This window comes from Pyrgilauda ruficollis, unplaced genomic scaffold (assembly GCF_017590135.1).
Source record: "Pyrgilauda ruficollis isolate IOZ18807 unplaced genomic scaffold, ASM1759013v1 scaffold124, whole genome shotgun sequence".
Lineage (NCBI taxonomy): Eukaryota > Metazoa > Chordata > Aves > Passeriformes > Passeridae > Pyrgilauda > Pyrgilauda ruficollis.
Window position 1 is genome coordinate 352,643 of NW_024510766.1, and position 19,169 is coordinate 371,811.

The 19,169-nt window shown below is 39.4% G+C and overlaps 1 protein-coding gene across 1 annotated transcript in view; it reads left to right on the top strand.

The window, feature by feature from the left end:
* The window catches only part of LOC121365949 (transcription initiation factor TFIID subunit 4-like), a 143,561-nt gene that overhangs the window by 43,288 nt on the left and 81,104 nt on the right, over positions 1–19,169 (top strand). The window contains exons 11-12 of the mRNA XM_041490577.1: positions 321–490; positions 18,996–19,126. Of these exons, the coding sequence (XP_041346511.1) occupies positions 321–490; positions 18,996–19,126 (301 nt within the window). The remainder of the gene's footprint in view (positions 1–320; positions 491–18,995; positions 19,127–19,169) is intronic.

The following is a 19,169-nucleotide window of genomic DNA, read 5'->3' on the forward strand; positions in this document are numbered from 1 at the left end:
GGAAATCCCAGTGTTCAGTTGTTAGTTTCCTGATCAGCCTGGTTTCATTGATATCACTGACTCTCAGATGAAGACACCTCTGTCACACCTTCTGTTACCAGTCAAATTGTCTTGCTTCTGATGCTTTCTGATATGGTCAGAGAAATATGTGGTTGTTTCTGAAGATAGTCTGTGGAAATAGAGACACCAGGGGTTGTGTCTCAAATGGCCTGCCCATTGGGCATGTAGCATGATGATTCCTTCTGGAGAAGCAGATGATGCAAAAAATGAATATATTCCATGTAGAATTTGGTTTTATATGTTTGGTTTTTTTATTGCAGAGATGACGACGACATCAATGATGTTGCCTCTATGGCTGGTGTTAATCTTAGTGAAGAAAGTGCCCGAATTATGGCTACCAACTCTGACTTGGTTGGCACCCAGATCCAGTCCTGTAAAGATGAACCCTTTCTTGCTGCTATACCTCTCCATAAACGCATACTTGAAACGGGTGAGAAGCACATCCTTTCCTTCTGGGAGTGTTTCCTTCAGAGTGATGAGGTTCTGAGGAGCAGAATATGCTTAGCACTTAAGATGGTTTTTTAAGCACTTGATTCCATAATTTTGTATTTCTAAACTTTCAAGGTTTTTGTGATAAAAGTAACTTAACTCAAGTTGGAAATAAAATAGTATGCTGGTACTTTTAAACTTCATGCTTTCCCCATGTTTTTTATATCCAAGGATCTCAAAGCTCTTTGCAAACATTAATTATTTCTCACAATCCTCCTTCATGTTTTACACATGAGAAGATTGAAACAGAGAGGTAAAGTAAGTAGTACAGGTCACAGAGGACACCTGTGAATAACATTTAACAGAATGCTTAAGTTTCCTGTCAAGATTTTCTTTCCCCATACAAACCAGTTATTCAGTTCTTAACACCTGCATCTATTTAAGTTCATAGTGATTTTCTTATGGCGTGTTTTCAAAAAGCTGTGTTTATTTATCGTGGCAAAAAGATATGTTTATTTATTCTGCCATTTGAAAATGGAAGTTAAAAACTTCAGTAGAATAACTGTTCAAAATTAATGATGTTTTAAGGTTAGGAAATATGCTGCTGTAAAATAGAATGCATTTTATATGACATAGTTGATTAATATACACTATGTGTTCTGGTACCGAAATGTATATTTTTCAGCATAATTTTTATAATGTTTTCAGTGCCATCAATGTCTTAACATACTAAGCTCCAATTATTTAGGGGTATAAATTGTATCTCTTTCAGACCTATGCTTACATCACAAATTTTTAGAGATCTAGTTCTCAGAGTTTTAAAGATAAGATCAAAATCTTGTTGCAAATCAGCACTGTTAGGTTTTTTTAAGCATGAGGTTGCTTCTGAAATGCTATTTGTGTTTATGTTCATTGAATTAACGGGAGCCTTTTTATATTGCAGTTGCAGGCAAGTTCTTCATTGACTTATTGTCAGACTTCACTCTTGTACTTTACAAAATGCCATTTTAAGTTCCCCTTCAGAGAAAGGAATGGTTTTGCAGGCTGTAGGCAGCTGGCTGTGAGGATGTGATGACGGCTGGAAAGCCTGTCCTGCCTTTTGGGACTGCCTCAGCACCACCTGAGACTGCAGCCAGCGAGCTCTTCATGAAGTGTGTCTCAGAAGCTGTTGGGAGGGGTGCTCACACAGTAGTTGATACAGGTGTAAGAAAAGGAAAAGGCAACAGGCATAAAACTGTTAGAAAGAATGGGAAATCAGTAATGAATTTGCCACATCAGCCTTAATGAGCTGTCTGGCTGTAACAATTGCTGCACAACATGGAGTTGTAATTACAAGTGCAGGACTTACAGGAATCTGTACATACTTTAAGAGCCACAGAACCCATCACACTATTCATCACTGCCTTTTGGGGTTTGCTTCTCTGAGGAACAAATCCCTATGGCTGTTTTTGAAGCTTTATTGGCTTTGATAATTGAAATGAAACTTTCAAAGCTTTTAAAAGCAGCTGCAGGGATTTACTTCTCAAAAGCAGTGAATCCAGAAGAGCGGCCACTCCTAGTGATCTCCTGCAGCCACTTTTAGAGCTTTATTTTGGTTTTACATGAAGCCTTTTATAGTTTTGAAAGTGGCTGTGGAGTTCAGAAGTGGCTACTATCTGGGATCTATGGCTCTTGAGGAGAGAATTCCTTCAGCTGATTTTGAAGTTTAAGAGGCTGGGTTTTCACTGTGTGTGGCCAGATTTGTTGTTTGCTTAGGACCACACACAAATTTAGTAATTTGTGCTACTGGGCACTTAAAATAATGACATTGTAAGTTCACGACAGGACTCAGTATTGCCATATGTTGCTGTGACAACACCAGGACTAAGCAAAGCACCCGTGACCTTCTTGAGCACATTAGGAAAAAGTCTGTGATGTGAGTCCTCATTCTTCTGTTTTCATTTTGCCTGTTGACAAATGAGATAAGATACATTGTTTCTTCTTACTTTTGCCTGATGTTATTAACAGATAACAGATTATTTAAACAGATGTTATTTTCTACCTTTAGGTCTATTCATATTTAACCACTTCAGTTTTAGGGCAGGTTTTTAATGTTTTAGTAAAAGAGAGATTTGTGGTGTGTACAGTATTAGGAAACTGCTCTTGTCTCCTTTCTCAGAAGCTAGATCTTTCAAGTTTTCTGTAATATTAATCTCCTCCTCTATTTTCTGAGTAAGAGCTCTGTCGAGCAACTCGGTAGTGTTCCCCAAAGGCTGTTTCAGAGATTGTGCTTCCATTCACTGGAGTCGGAATATAAACTGCTAAAGTGAGAGCAGATGCTCTTCAGACTTTGGCAGTAACCACCAGCCAGATGCCTCAAAGACATAGTGAAAGAGGTTTCTTAATATATTGTATGTTCTTATCTCTACTTGAGCTTGGCAGTGTTGTAATCCAAAGTTTATTTTAAATCTGAGGCACTAATATTGATCCATTTAAATGGAAGAAGTAACTGAAAGGTAATTAATGCAAAGATATTCATCCACTTCCCACATGCTTCCTTATCCAATTTTGTATCTAGTCATTTTGGGCTGGTAATCATTGCCATTTGTTCATGTAGGAAGGCAAGGCTGTGACTGTTTCAAATTCTTCTTTGGTGCAAAATCAAGAGTGGGTATTTCTCAGCATATAATGTATTTCTTTTGTTATTCCACTTGGAATCATAAAACTTTAAACCCTGATCTTTCTACATGACAGCATAGCACAGTGAAACATATACAAAGGGTTGGAAGGCTTTTGTTCCTCTTTTTGGGAAGTTGAGAGGCAGAGGTTGATATGCATCATGCATGTGCATACCAACTCCTGACACTTTCTAGGTCTTTAGCTTTGTTAGTAGAATGTGTAGTGTTTCTTCAGAGGGCAAGCAAGCTGATTAGACCCTCACAAATAAATAATGCTGAAAAATCCTAGCTTCTCAACATGGTTTTATGGGAATAAAACAAGAAAAATAACCTTAATAATTTGTAATTTTCACTTTTGTTCATTCATAAGTTACTTATTGCTGGGTAAGAATGCTGTGTTAGTTAGATTTTAGAAGCTAGTTTTTGACATTCTGAGTTTTTTGCTGTTTACTGAGTGAGGCAACAGGCAACACTTAGTCAAGTAGGTTTTTAAGTGTGACAATTTTCTATAGTTCATAACCATCTTGTACAAATAGAGACTCCTTGGCTTTAATTCCTTGATTACAGCATGGTTTCTGAGTGCAGATGAGAACAAGGCTGTACTGCATTTTATATTAAATGTTAGTGAAAGGTAGCAGGACACAGCAAATTATGGCATAAAACATGATACTTTTTGTAATCCTTTCCTAAATCCTTGGAAAAAGGGAACAGCTGTCTCATGTACTTTTCTGAGAACTTGGTGGTCTCTCAAACCTTCCCTGGGGGTTCCAAAAATTTTGCTTTACATTTTGTGAACAACAGAGCATGACACCTTCACAGGTTTAGAATCTGTAGCAGCTTATTAATTCCCACAACTTTTAGTTCTGATTTCTTCTACAATCAGCTGATGCCATTTTGCTTTTATTAACTCTCCCTAAAATGTCACAACTTGTGGTGAACCATAAATTAACTGTCCTAATGCAGTAATATTTAAGCAGGAGTTTGGCATATTGTATTCTTTGACTTAGATGGTTCCTTTCTCTCTTCACTTTGTGTTCTTCACCCCATTTTTCTACTTCAGTTTTATTGTTGCAGAGCACTGACTGAATAGAACAGATGTGGCACTCTAAGAAATATGGCTCTGGTTTGGCCACATGGAATACATTTTGACTACTGTTCGTCTTGTATCTTCCAAATTATTTTAACTTAAATACTTAATGATAGAAATTTTTTTTTGAGAATCAGCCATGATATTTTTATTTCACATTCATTCAGAATTTTTTACACCTGCATTAGGAAATCAGATTGTCTATAGCATGGCTTTACAAAATGCTGTATTTGTTTGTTACCTAGCATTGTTATCAACATCCTTTGGAAACGTGTTATACTGACACAGCATACATCTGCAATATATCCCACCACAAACATAGTTCTGGATTCTCTTGCTTCATGTAAATAAATTTTTAATCTAGAACACACATAGTGGTGCATGCCAGTTATTATAAAACTTGAAAATGTGCTGATGAATCCAGTTTCTCCTAGTTCAGTAGTTATAAGTCCTACAGTCCTCCTTTAAACAGCTTCAGAGAAGCTTGGCTGGTTAGAAGTGAGCCACTGTTTCTGTCAATATAACAGTTGTATGTTTAGGCTCAACATAATTTATAGATTTACCTTTTTGTTATTTTACATGTAAAATATGTTTTTAATTCTGTCTGATGAAATATTGATCATTGCTCTGCCTTGATTCTTTCTTTGTTCAGCCACGCTTGAATTGCATGTCTGCTATAACACTGCATGTTAAAACCTACAGAAATAGCTTATCTGTGTTTTATGTGTTCTGGGGTGTATTGAATCTACTGGGTGGCATCGCAGTGGCAGCAGTTGTGTGCATATGTATATATTTTAAATAAAGAATTTATGTGCTCTAGAGGGCATTTTATATTGCTAAACTATGTTAAAACCCATAGGGGTACCCTTCATGGAACCAGGCCAGGTGATTTCAGCCTCTATTTAAAGCATTTGTTATTAGTTCAGTAAGTCTTTCTGGCATCCTCTTTTTCTGAGTTTGTTTGTCAACATATATGTTCTTGTTTGAATGAAATGAAACTGTACTATTGATGACTGCTCTTTCATATACAGAGCAGCTCTGACATAAAAGTGTAGTTATTTCTCTGGTTGCTTTACTTTAGAGGGCTTTTATAGCTACTTCAGTTACCATGGTTGTGTGTTCTGAAATTCTGAGCTCTCCAGTTGCCTGTGAATGTAATTTTTTGTTTTCACTGCACTTTTTGTTGATGTGATTTAGTTGTTTTCACTGCTGACTTTTAACTTTTTGTCCATAAGTTGATTTGTCTTCAAACTGAAATATTTGTTTGAATATCATTTTTTTCCATCAGCATCTTTCTGTCAGGATGACCTCTGTAAATGCCTGTGTACATAACTTGATTGTATTTGGGGGTTGCTCTAACACTTACCTGTTCATAAGTGTAGCAGATTGAAGTCATGCACTGTCCTAAGGACATGCTTGAACTGTACCTACAGTGGAGTTCTCTGGATTCTACTTGTTTTTTCTCAGGGAACAAAAAAAGTCATGTTAGGTGTAGTATAATCCAAATTGCAAGTTATTGTGCATGCCAAAAGCATGGACTTCTCTAATTTCTGTAAACTTCAGTCTGACACTGCAGAGATGTGGCAGGTGTAGAGATGTATCCACATTCTGACATCTGGAATAGTTCTGTAGCTTGGCCTTTTTTCATTAGTATCAAACAAACAATTTGCTAGAAATTGCATTTAGATGAGAAGATGTGTGCTGCTCTCAATTTTCTAACCAATGTCCATAGTTGTGATAGTTATTTCTCAGGCTGAGATTGGAGTTCATTGTATATGTTCAATAGAGAATTTGGTTTTATATTTCAACTGAATCAATTGCTAATGTTACTATATTATAAGACAATTATATTTGATTTACATTTATTATTTCCTTTTCAAAAAAGGTGGGAATACATTCCCATCTTAGTATCAGCAGCAGTGTTGCCAAATAAACATAATCAGTAAGTACTTCAGCAGAATGTTAAACCCTATTGTTGTTCTTTCTTTAATAGGTCCATGATTAGACTTCCTGTTTTACAAGATGTCCCAACATGTGTTGGAATGGTAACTTCAGTACCACCTGAGAGCTTGGAGTCTGCCTTTCTGTGAAAGGTAGGGCAGCTTCTGTTCAATATTTTTTGTGTATTTACAAGGTTTTCTTTTTATTAATCTTATTGGCTCTGCAACACTACAGAATCTGAGTTACACTTTTAGCTGTATCACCTTTAGGTGTCAGAACTGATGTTATTTCATCAAGCAGTAATTTCTCAAAATAAATATGATTAATTTAGCTATGTTTAAAAGATGACTATTTATGAAGAAAATGATGCTGTTTCTTCAGGCATCATTTTCAAAGGTTTTACTCCAGCTGAACTGAGAACATGACCATTATACTTGGTCTCAGAAATATTTAGGGAATCAAGTTTTGTTTTCACCATAATTTTGTTTTCACCCGTTTTTCATTCTGTTTTGTGAATGTAGTGAAAGTGCCATCTTTAAAAGGTCTTGCTATTTCTGGAAGGCAGTTCTGGCCTTCAGGGCCCACCAAAATATGTTACCCAGCCTCAGAATGAGTTTGCATCTGGGAATTGAACAGCTTAAATTTCCAGGTCTCTGCAAAGGAGAGTAAAATTAAGATCATCATTCTGTGGAGATGCATTCTCTACCAGATTCATTTATAAAGTCCATGGATGTAAAATAAGAACAATAAAAAGAAAACCTTAGAGAACCATTCAGTATTGCAATAAAGCTGACTTACATTATCCCTGTAGGCAAACTCCATGCTCTAGAGGTGGTGCTAATGTCCCCAGCGCTCAACACATGTTGGAACATCTTTGTGGAGGAGGAAGTCATTGATCAGTGAGCAGCATCTTCAAGGATCGTTTAAGGGGGAAAAAGTAAAAGGTAATTTTTTTAAAAATATGTTGGAATGATTGTTCATTATGTTTATTTGGCAATCCTGCTGCTCATACTAAGGTTGTAGTCTTTTCATTTCTTAAAATTACTGACAAACTTTGTAAACTTCCTTTAGTCTTTCCTTCTCCCATTGTCAGCCTCCTTCACATTGCTGAGTCTACTGCACACAAGTCCAGAATTTACTATAACTCATTGGCAGTGGTTGTAATGCAGAGATGGTTAATCTGTGGTTTAACCAGTTTTGCAGTCCCTCGTGTTAAATAAGTCAGAGCCAAACACTGAACTGATTTGAAGACATTCTGCTGCTAACCAAAGGGTATTTGTTTTCAAGGAAGTAGCTGAAACACAAAGTTGTGCCAGATGACGTGCCACCATCTGTTCTTGCACAATAGTGTAGAAGTGCAACCTTACTGTAAACTAAAGCTATTTTGACAAAATTAAGTGACTGTATCTAACCTGGTTAAATTTTGCAGTGATGGATCTGGTGATGCTGTCTGTCTTTGGTATTAATGAATGACGTCCTGATCTTTACAGTTTTAATTTTAATCCTGGGTATAGACAGATGAAGGTGCTGACATTTTGAAATTCAGGTTATGATCTTCGGTCTACCTTTCTGGTATCCTTTGAATTTCCTGAGTTTTGTGCATATCCTGCCTGTGTGACATGCCCATCCTGCCTCCTTAGACAAAGCCTCACATGTAACTAGTCTGCCTGGCACCAGGCTTGTGGTGACAGCTGTGATGCCTGGTCTGATTGTGGTGTCAGAGATTGTTTTTCAGAGGAAAAATATTGTCAAAATGTCTGTTTGTTCACACAATTTGCTTTAAAAGAGCAGAACCACATAGGCACGTTCTTACACTTGGTGTGCCTTTGAATCCTGTGGATGTGGTGGAGAGTGTGGTCTGTTCCTTGTGAGGACTGTGCTCTAGGATGCTGGCATCTGTTTGTCATCTCTGACATTCTTACAGGAGTTCTGCTCCGTCTCTGTCTTACCCGGTGTATTGTCATAATAGTGTATTTATGGTTTTTAAGCCTGAGGTCTTGTCTTGGTTTACTATTTTGGGTTTAGCTCAAGAAACAAATTTGTCTGCTCTGCATGAAAACAGATAAATTCCCAACTAACAACTTCTCTGTTGTTTTCTTAGGGACTCCTGTTGGTGTCATTGCCATATTAGTACTTTCTGGTCTGGTCCTTGTAAAAATCTCTTTTGATTTTACTCTAGTGAGTAACCAAGCACAAAAGTGCATTGAGGCATTTACTATTATTCATAAAAACAGTGAACATATTTTCTAGTCCTCTATACTCACTCCATGTTTATTCTTGAATGTTCCTGGATGTCTTTGGACATACTTATTATGCTGTATTTTTTGTTTAGGAAAACCAAGATGAAGAAGAAAAGATCATATAACTGTAATCCATGTTCTTATTTGACACGTTGAGACCTGCCCCTGTTTCAGTTTTCATCCCCTCCTCTGTCTTTAGTATTTTCCTCACACTGTTCAATTGCTGCAGCATAGATTACTGGGAATGTAGGGTAGGATGTGGAGCTGTAGCTCTCAAAGACTGTCCTTCAGTGCCTCCTTTTAATAACTTCAGCACCCGCCCTTCCTTTAGAATACACACATTAAATGGCACAAAAATAATCTTAAAGTTGAATTATTTAAAGAGGAGGAATCAAATGTAAAGATATTGTCTTTGCTTAACACATTGAGATTTTGATTTCTTCTAAAAGAAGTTAGGTGATACACAGTTTAATTACAGAAGAGAGCAGGGAAACAATTAATTGTAGTGCCTTGTGTTACTTCACAGAGTTGACATTCTTTCTGTCCTTTCTGATCGAGCTGCAAGCCTTTGGGAGTGCCAAGTGTTCTCTGCTGCTAGATGTACTGTTTGTGCTTCCATGCTTTGTGGCAGCTCCTTCCATTTTCCAAGCCTCCACATAGCTGTGCAGAATGTTGTTTGGTGACTAGCTGGGTTCTGTTAGAGACAAACCACTAGGGGTAATAAAAAAGACTCTTCATGGATGATTAATAGCTGCCTTTCTGCTGTTTAATTATCTAGCTTAGAGACAGAATTTTGGAAACTGGATTGTCTGGTTATATATACCTTAGCACAGACCTCTTCTCAGAGTAGTTTTTCTTTTCCCCAAAAAGCATGAATTATGAGTAAGTTTCCAGACTTACCCACTGGTTGAGACTTTTTAGAGAAGTGGAGGCTTTTTGTTGGTCAGTTTTGCATGACCTCCATCAGAAAACATGAGTTGTATAGTTAGGGTTAAGTACGATTCTTGAGAAATTCTTTCTCTACGTGATGAATTTTTTTTGTCCTGCCCCAAATCCTGTGGATTTGCATATAAAAGCTTTGAATCAGCACATAAAATAGGATGAGACTATGGCCAGGGTTACACATAGATTTTGCATGGATACAACTATTTCTCTGGCTCTGTTGTGTTAAAATAATTACACCACGATGACCCTCTAGAGTGGAGCTATTTTGCTTGTTTTCCTTTGACAAGAATGAAGTGTATTAAAATTAGAAAGTAAAAGTTCAAAATAAACAAAAATGTAGTTTTTGCCAAGTATGTAGTTAAGTTGTGGAACTCTTTGTTTTACAGTGTTGCAAATTCAAAAAATTACTTGAAAAATTAATGGAAAAAACATTCCATCCTGACCTGATAGACAAAAAAGATGCTCTAACTTAGGAGAGACCACAGCATAATTTTGGTGCACAGTGAACACTACACACTTTTTGTTTTAATAATCTTCTAGCAGCATCTCCTAAAAATGCTGTTAGAGAAAGGATGATGTACTCTGTTACCCAGTAGGTTTACTTTACTTTTTTTACAGTTATATAAATACATAAGTGTTTATTATAGTGTAGTTTGTACTGAAAGAGTTAAATCCACTATAGTGCCTGAAACACTTCAAATGGTTTTGTATTTGTGCATTCACACTACAGAGCTTAAAAGTCTCAGCTGAATCTTATTTTGCTAAAATAGTTTGGTTGGCATTTACTTTGGAGGGGGCAGGAAAAGGCAACACTAAAAATTGTGTAGCATTTTATTCCGCATTTTTATTCTTTTAGGTTACATTGCATGGCTGCTTATGTTTTTTCCCTGCTGTGTCTTGCACTGAGCATGGTATGTATTTTGAGGATTTTAATCTGTAAGTTTGGAATTTATTTTTTAAAAATGGCTGATGTTTGAGCAGTTTGGCAGTTTCACAAAATGTTTCCAGGGCAATCAACCCAAGGTTGGTAGTCCTGAAGAAGTGTAGGGCAAACACTACTCCCAGCAGACTGGGAATTCTCAGTAAGTGTGGGAAATAGATTTGTAGAGAATTCTCCAAGCCTGACAGAAAGCTCACACAGCATGTATCTGTATGTAAACTTTGAGATAAGAAATGTTGACTTAGAAATACCATAGAATAGGACAGACATTGCTGAGAGAGAAATGGAACTAGAAACAAGTTTCAAAGGATGGCCTCGCAAATAAGACTAGATACTTTGGAGAAACAGAGCTCTGAAAGACGCATTGTAGTGGGACCCACGAGGGGTGATTTTAGATGTTTGGCTTTAAGGCATTTGCAGCATGGTGTGGCAAAAGATGATAGGCCAAGAAATGCTCATAGTGTATTGTAATTGGGAAATAGTTGGCTTCTGATGGTGTGAGTTATAACATCTGTATTGTCTCACCCTTCATAAGAGACTGAAAATGGAATAAAAGTTTTTAAAACACCTCTCAGTTGCCCCACCTGTGGGTCAGAAAAGGGCCTAATCTGACAAAGAAGGCTTCCACTTTGTCCAGAAATCGACTCATGAATTAGTTCCTAAGCTCTGAGAGGAGGAATGGTTTTTTACAAACAAGCTTATTGAAGTCAGGAATGTAGGGCTTTCCATTGTTTTGCAAATAACAATTACAAAGCAATAAAAAGTCATTCTCTCTAGAAGTCGTTGTTCCCCATGGAGGTGCACTGGGAGTGTTGAGCAGTATCAGAGACTGGTTTGAGTCGTGTCAGCCGAGGGTGGTTTGGAGCTATGGGCTCTATCTTGGCCATCTGCCCCTCACAGAGGGTGCTGCTCTGAACCTGCTGCAGGGAACTTGCACCAAATCTCAAAGCACTTGGCAGGGATTCTCTGCTTGGCAAGAAACGCTCCCTGGCCTGGGGCTTTCCTGAGCAGCTCCGGGTTACAGGTTCCTCAGAGGCGCCTGCTCCAACCACTTCCTTTGGCTTGGCTCTTTCTGTCAAGGTAGCAACTAAAGTTTTGTAGTTTCTCCTTTCCTTATACTGTCTTCTAGCAGCAGAGCAGCTTAACAGAGCAGCAAGTCAACATTGATTGAATTATTTATTGTTTGGTAAGACTAAAATTGAGGCTTTTATTCAAGGGACTGAAACCAGAAGATTACAGCTAAAATTATCTTACTGTTTCCTTTGCCTGGGATCACTGGGTTATCTTGCACCCCTAGGAATCTCTAATTTTAATCATCAGGACTAGGAGTTGCTGTTTGCCCTACCACTGTTGAACAAGCTCTGCATTCAGTTTTTAGTACTGAAAAATCTGCCTAGGGCACTGGGAGCCCCCCCACAACCCCAGGATATTCTGAACCTAAACAACCACCTTAATCTTTTCCTCTCCTGTATTCCATCCCTCATTCTCTCTTAATATTTAGGGTTGGGTTTTCCCCTTGATAGCACTAGGAATGCAGCATTGATGGATGACTTTGTGTGCTGAGGACACTGCTCTGAGGTTGGGAGAAGTGAGTTCAATAATTGCCATTTGTGCTTCTCAGGATGTCAAGGCCCCTTAGTACAGTGGAGTTGTTCCTCCTCCGTGGTTAGTCAGCCTGGGACTGCTCAGTTTAGAATTATTAATACACGGTATTTAGAATTACTAATACGCAGTATCAGATAAAAGATAAAGCTCCAGTTGTTTTCTCTTGATTTCATGGCTTGCTTTCTGTAGAGACCACACGAGCTGAGTCTTACACAAAATTATCTAGTTTCAGAAGGTGTACTGCTCTCCCCCTCACGCCATTGTTTTCAGCTTGTAATTTCCACAAGTTCCTGCATATTGTAGCTCTTGAACAGTGTTTACGTAACCAGCCATGTTGTATTTAGTTATATGTTATTGTACAGAGATTAAGGTGTTTTAAATGTTTCACTGCTGCATCTACAGCAGCACTATAAAATTGTCAGTTTCCCTTATGCTGGTGAGATGAAGGAATAGAATTCTTTATTAGAGAATTGAATGGTTTGGGAGGCTGCAGGAATTGAAGTGTTTGTGTTTCCAGTACATTGCCTTTCCTGATGGGGAAGCTTGCAGGGGGACTGAGGCACAAAACTGTGGTGGTTCTTTTGGGATAACAGGAAGGGGCTTGAGTCTCAGTTGTAGATGCAATCCAAGGCACAGCCCAACACTTGCTGGGATGTGGGCAGGATGATCTACTTTCTGTGATGTGGGTACATCTGACCAGATGCTTCTTTGCTGCCTTTTCCTAGATCTGATGGTGTTGAATGAGGTTAAACAAAAACTTAAATAATGCCTCAGATTGGAGGGGGATGGCCTTTGCTTTCTGTTTTGTGATATGGAAGCCAGCTGTAATGGCAGAAGGGGTCTGGACCTAACAAGACTGGTTCCCATTGGATCTTGGGCCAATATTTCATGCACAGAATTTAAAGTTCAAGAAGTTGCTGCTGGTGTTAGGATGACAGGAGTGAGTGCTTTCTGCATTTCTGACCTGTGGTTAGGGCAAACAGACACTAATTGTGCACCCTCCCAGTGTTGCTCTTGAAGGACAACTCAAGCCCTAAATAAGAGCTGTTTAACTGCTTAAAGCCAGTTCTTCAAGGTTTTTTTGTTTTGAGTGTAAACATAAAGAGATTTTATACAGCACTCAATAATTTATCACATCAATAATCAGAGTCAGACCTGATGTTTTACAAATAATTTTTTTTTTATCTTTGATCTCAATCCTGTCAGTCCTCTTACAGTATAAATTATTGAAGTAACTTTTTGATTCTTTGAAAGCCTATCTGCAAAGACAGTATTTTTCTTCTGCTTCCCAAATAGGGCAGTACCCTCCTTATGATTTGTTTTTGTTTTTGATCAATAAAATATAATTAAACTTCTAAAGTACAGCAAAGCCAGTGACTTTCAGATAGCTGAGCAGATGATAGCAGAATTTTCACTTCATGAGACCTAAAAAGTTTTCAGTTACAAGGTTTAGGTGCTTTTATATTTGTAAAAAACAATCTTGTGCTACTGACACATATGCCAATATCAGAATAATATTGCTGAACGTTTTTTCCCTCAAGGTTTTTGGAACTTGTATCTAAGTTCTGACTTTACAGTAACTCTGTTGCAATATCAAAAAATGTAAAATATAATACAGTTTATTTGTAACAAAATATCCTAACACACTTCTTTGCATGCTCATATACTGTAGATCTTTATTAAATTCTGATTGAACCAGGGTTTGCTATTAGAGCTTCCAGACATGTAATTAGGAATTAACATGTAGGCAGACTCTGTGTTGTTCTGTAATGCTTGGCAGATTCAAAACTTGCAGTTTGAGTACAAACTGTCAGTTTGAGGGACCAGCATTGTCCCTCATATTTCTCATGTAGGATAGCGTGACTCTTTAGTAGCATCTGATGCCTCTGAGGATGTGCTGTAACTGAGTTCTGCCACAAAGAATTGAAGTTTTCTTTCAATCAGTCATCAATTCTTGATTGTCTTGTACAGTTCTGGTGTAAATAGAGATCTGTCAAGAGCACTTGAATAAAGAGTATGACCTTAGTTTTGTCTTTAACAATATCAAAACTTGAATTCAACTGGAGAGATGGGTTAAAATTATAGCTTGGAGCATTGCTTTGCTCCAGCTCCTTTTTTTTTTTTTTTTGTTAACCTTGATGATGTTTTTATCATAGCTCTAGGAAAAGTTCAAAATTACATTGCTAAAGTAATTTTAAAGACTTGAGGCATATACTTGTTATCCAAAATGTCTAAATTTAACAAATATATTATTTAAAAGCAAGCAACTCTTTTCAAATTCCACATGTGATACTTTTGATCACAAGACTGCAAGTTAAGATTGCCACATCATCAAACTTAAAGCACATTGAGATGATCACCTAAAAATCAGAAAGAAGTGAAACTTTTTAAAAATAGAAGACAGACAGGGGAAAGCACTCTGTTGAGAGAAGTAAGTTCTTTTTTTTTTATCTTAATTTTCTTCTTGGTTTCTGCTATGATTAGTATTTTAGAATATATATGTGTATCTATACATGTCTTTATAAATCATATTTCTGTTCCACATCATTATCACTCTAGGGAATGTTGAAAAGGGGAGAATAGCCTTTTCCTATTAACACTGGGAAAAGTAATTAAGCAGACTAGAAGAATATGTCAGAAATTTCCCATTTAGAGATAAGTGTTGTTTTCCTTTGATGGCAGACAGGATTCCAGTATGCTTTTTGTAAATGAAAGTGGATGAACTTTTATACATTTCATTTTTCATAAATGAGAGTGGATCTCAGGAGGAGAAGTGGCAGTCAAGAAAAAACAACAAAACAGAGACTTTAATATAGAAGCATATGAGAATTAATAGTTGCCAGCCCTGTGCTTAGATTCAATTTCTATTTGGCATTTTTTGTGAGTAGCAGAAAGCAAAAAAGGGCCAGGCTCTAAGCAGTGGTATCACAGCATCTCGTAGGTCAGTGGATTCAGCACAGTGGTGTGAGCAACTGTGCATGAAAGTATAAGCAGGCCAGCATTTTCAAGTGTGGATGAAATTGGTAATTTTCCCACCCTTGCCCCAAGTGCAATCCAAGTATTTAAGGAGTGTGCCAAATCTTCATGTAGTATGCAGCTTTGGAATGCACCCTGCTTCTGACATCCCAAGCTACCAGGGCTTAACTAAAGTAATTTAGAGCAGGGAAGATGTGATGATGCTTCCACACATGATGAATCGTGTGGATGACAAGATGACTTTTTAAAAATCTTTTTGTAGTCTGGTTCCTTGATGCTAATTCATTTGGGGGGAAATTGTATTCTTTTCCCCTTATCCTGTTTTCCAAAGAATTTTAGCCTTAAGTGATTGAATATTCCATTTGCCTTTCTTCTTTCCCTTCAGGTCACTTCTGAGTCGATTGATAAATCAGGAGTTAGATAGAGTGTGTGTCTGTGTGTCTGAGCTGAGGGGGAAGTGAACCCATTTTTTCCTTTTCTTTGCTCTTCTGCCTGGTTGGCTGTCACTGAGCTCTCTGGCACAGCCTGGCCAGGCTCAGGGTCCCTGACTGTGCTCAGCTGGCATGCTGGACAAATACGGACTGGGAGATGTGCCAGGGGATGATCCGAGATGGAGGAGAGATGTCACAGTATTACTGCACAGTATGTGCAGTAATATGGAATGTGGAAGCACATATGCAGGAGGTCAGGGGTCACTCTAGACTCTTGCTCAAAGCTGGATCAACATTCAATTTAGACTGGGTTGTTTAGGGCATTAATTGGCCAATTCTTAAAAACTTGAGAGGTGGGACAGTCTATAACTTGTTTGTGCAAAGTGTTCCATTATTCTTTCTTCATGAAAGAATTCTTCCCTATATCCAGTCAGAAACAGCTGTTTCAGTTTAAGAATTTATTTTTCATTCTTCTTCCAGGCAACCTTAATAAAGGATCTAGCTTCATCTTCTCAGTCGACTCTCCCTTAAGTCTTCTTACTCCAAGAAAAAGAACCCTCATGTTCTCCTCCTGTAGGTTGTGTGCTAGAATCCCCATGACCATCTTGTTGACTTTTCCTGGATTCAAGTTTTTTCAAGCTTTTCTTGTACTGGGTGAGCTAAAGGTGCAAGATTGTAGATGTGGGCTGAGTGAAAAGGAGGAGTTGCTTCCCTTGGTGGGTTGGTTACCACTGATTGACTGTTTGCTGTAGGCACAGCCCATGGGTGCCAGGGTGCAGTGCTGGAACCTGGGTAACCTGCTGGCCTCCATGCTCTCCATGCATCCCATCAGGGCTGCTGCTGCTGACCCCAGCCCATGGCGTTCCTGTGAGTCCAGCCCAGGCCCAGGGCTTTGTTCTTCAGGAGTTCCATGAAGTCCCTCTCGTTTCACTGGCCAGGTCCTTTCCCTCTGCACTCCTCAGGGTGGTGCCATCTGCAGACTTGGTGAGGGATGTGGTGTCTCACCCCCCAGGTCCCTGAGACACCCATTAAAAGGGGTAAGTCCCAGGGAAAACTACCAAGGGACTCTATGGCCTCTGGGTAGTTTTCTGGATTTGGGATTATTATGTTGGGGGATTTTAGGAGAGGAAAGTTACTGGGATATTGCAGAGGCTGATGAAGGACAAGAATCTTTAGGGGCATCAAGTATCTCAGAGATTGTGGATGAATTTCTGAAGAGTTAAAGGGACAAGAAAAGTCCTATAATGGTTGACTTCACGTAGAATAAAATTCTTTGAGATTAGAAAGACCTTTGTTGTGAAAAAACCCCAAGATGGCAACAGTTCTTGTTATAAAAGGAGTGTGTGTGTTTTCAGGGAAGTTGGGTAGCTGTAGTTACACTCAAATTCAAAGAACTGTAACAATTACACGTTCTCACCCTTGCCTAGAATAGGACAGAAATTTCCATCTCCAAACTTCTTTTCTGGATACTAGTTAATTAAATGTCCCTTCTTCCTTGCATTTTATCTTTCAGACTAGGGTTTTCTGATTGATGGCTTTGCTTACGCGCGTTTGCGTAGTAAAATGGTGCGTGCTCAAATATTGCCAGTCTGACTTGGAGGAATTGCTCCTGCCTGTAGGAATTGTCCTCCCAACTTCAAGGACTTCATTTGCCTGGGTGGCACTTGCAGCGTTCGGATTTAATGTGTGTGTCTGCTTGCCATTACTCGTTCAGCTTTCAGCAACCTGAGTGCAGCTCGAGCTCTATTACACAGGACAAATTCGGCACCAAGAAAAGTTCAATTTATTTTTTTCCCCATGATAAAGCAAAAATTAGTTTAAAATCATATATACATCTTGCTGAAATCCTTAAGGTAACACGTGAGATAGGGAGTCGGTGATTAAGTTAGTTGAAGTGGTAACGACTTCAAAGAATCCCTAAAAATGAGCACCAGCGGTAGCTGGAGTAGAGAGCTGTGCTGGGGAGGCGCGGCTTGGGAGCGCGGTGGGGCTGTGCTCCAGCCATCACTGGAATGGGACATCCCGGCGGGACGGGATGGCGGGGAGGGCAGATCCCGATGGATCGGGAGCCGGGGCAAGGGAAGGGGCAGATCCCGGTGGTTCGGGAGCCGGGGGGAGGAAGGGAAGGGGCCGATCCCGGTGGATCGGGTGCTAGGGGAAGGACGGGACAGATCCCGATGGAGCGAGAGCCAGGGAAAGGAAGTGAAGGGGCAGATCCCGGTGGAGCTGGAGACAGGGGAAGTGAAGGGGCAGATCCCGGTGGAAGGGAAGAGGCAGATCCCGGTGAAGCGGGAGCCGGGGGAAGGGGCAGATCCCGGTGGAGCGGGAGCCGGGGGAAGGGAAGGGAAGGAGCAGATCCCGGTGGATTGGGAGCCAGGGGAAGGGAAGAAGGGGCGGGCGGGGCAGGTGCCGGCTCCCCCTGGCTGCCGCCCCGCTCCGCTCCCGCTGCCACCCGCGCTCATTTCCCCCACATTCTTTGGGAGATTCCTTTCTTTCCCACAAACGTGGGACGGTTTCTTGCTCTCGAATTTAGCCAGGGACAGGTAGGAGCGCCTCGCAAAGCCAACACTCGCTCTCGTGCAGCCGAGGTCGGCGTTTGCTCAGGGACCCCTCCCCACACGAGGGTCCCCTTGCAACTGGCTCTGTGGGAAGCACTGGCCGAAATAGTCACAGATTTCTGTGTTTTGGATAACCATTCATGTGTCCCAGCCAAACTGCTTTTGAAAGTCTTGTGTCCATTCAACGGAAAACTGACTCAGCAGATTTATTCTTTTGTGGTGGTTCAACACCAATGGTCCATACAAAATACAACTACCCGTTTTTTTCCTGTGTGAAATGCACGTATCTGTGCATGCACAGAGGAGTTTTCTACCCAGAAAACTGTCCTGCTGGGACCATGGATACCTTGGTAGGACAGTAGTTTAAATAAGTGCATACTGTCATATACCTACAAATTTATATCCTTAGTATTTATTTTGGTAAATTTAGGAGTCCTTAAGTGCTACCCGCATTCTTTTGTTCAGTAGTTTGGATGGTTTTTAAAATATATAAACACATTAGACTATAGACTGTTTGCTTTTCTTATAAACTCAGCACAAAGTGTCAAATGTCCAGGTAAATATGAATATGTATTGGGGGGACAGCTGGTGTTTCCTAACAACTCTTCTTAACATGACGTTATTTCTTTGCCTTTAATTAATAGTTGCTTTTCTTTCCCCTAAAGAATTTCTGTTATCGGTACTATGCCAGTGGTGTAGGCTAAAGGATGCAACAGAATGCTTTGGGCTGCACCCTCACCTGCTCAACACTGAAATTCATCTGCACTAATGCTTCTGAAAATAAAGGATTTGTTTTTTCTTATGTAGAACAACCGAGAACTCAGATTGTCTCGTACTCTAACATGCCTCAGTTTAATGTGCCAGGCTAAACTTCAGCAAAGTTCTTAAGTGCTTTCAAGTGTTAAAGAAATTTTCTGATCTTTCTTTTAAATGTGTAAAGCAGAGTTGCACCCTTTTCAGGGGGTCATGAGTGTGTCACCAAAGCCAGGTAAATGCACTGTCATGGATTTTTCTATTCAGGAAAATGAGGTAGTGATGTAAAGTCCTTTAGAGCTTTGTTTGTGTTTCGGGTTTTTTTCCTATGGGGGTAAGCTAATTCTGTTTTGTTTTGTTTTTTTTGCTTTAGCTAAAAAACTAGGAATTACTGATGTGCCAGCTGAGGTCGTTACTTTTATTTCCCATGCAACACAGAGCAGATTAAGGACAGTGATAGAGAAGGTGACAGTGATAACCCAGCACCGGATGGAGTCATACAAAGTAAGTGTGCCCAGGCATGTTTGTGCTCACACAGCCACGTCCT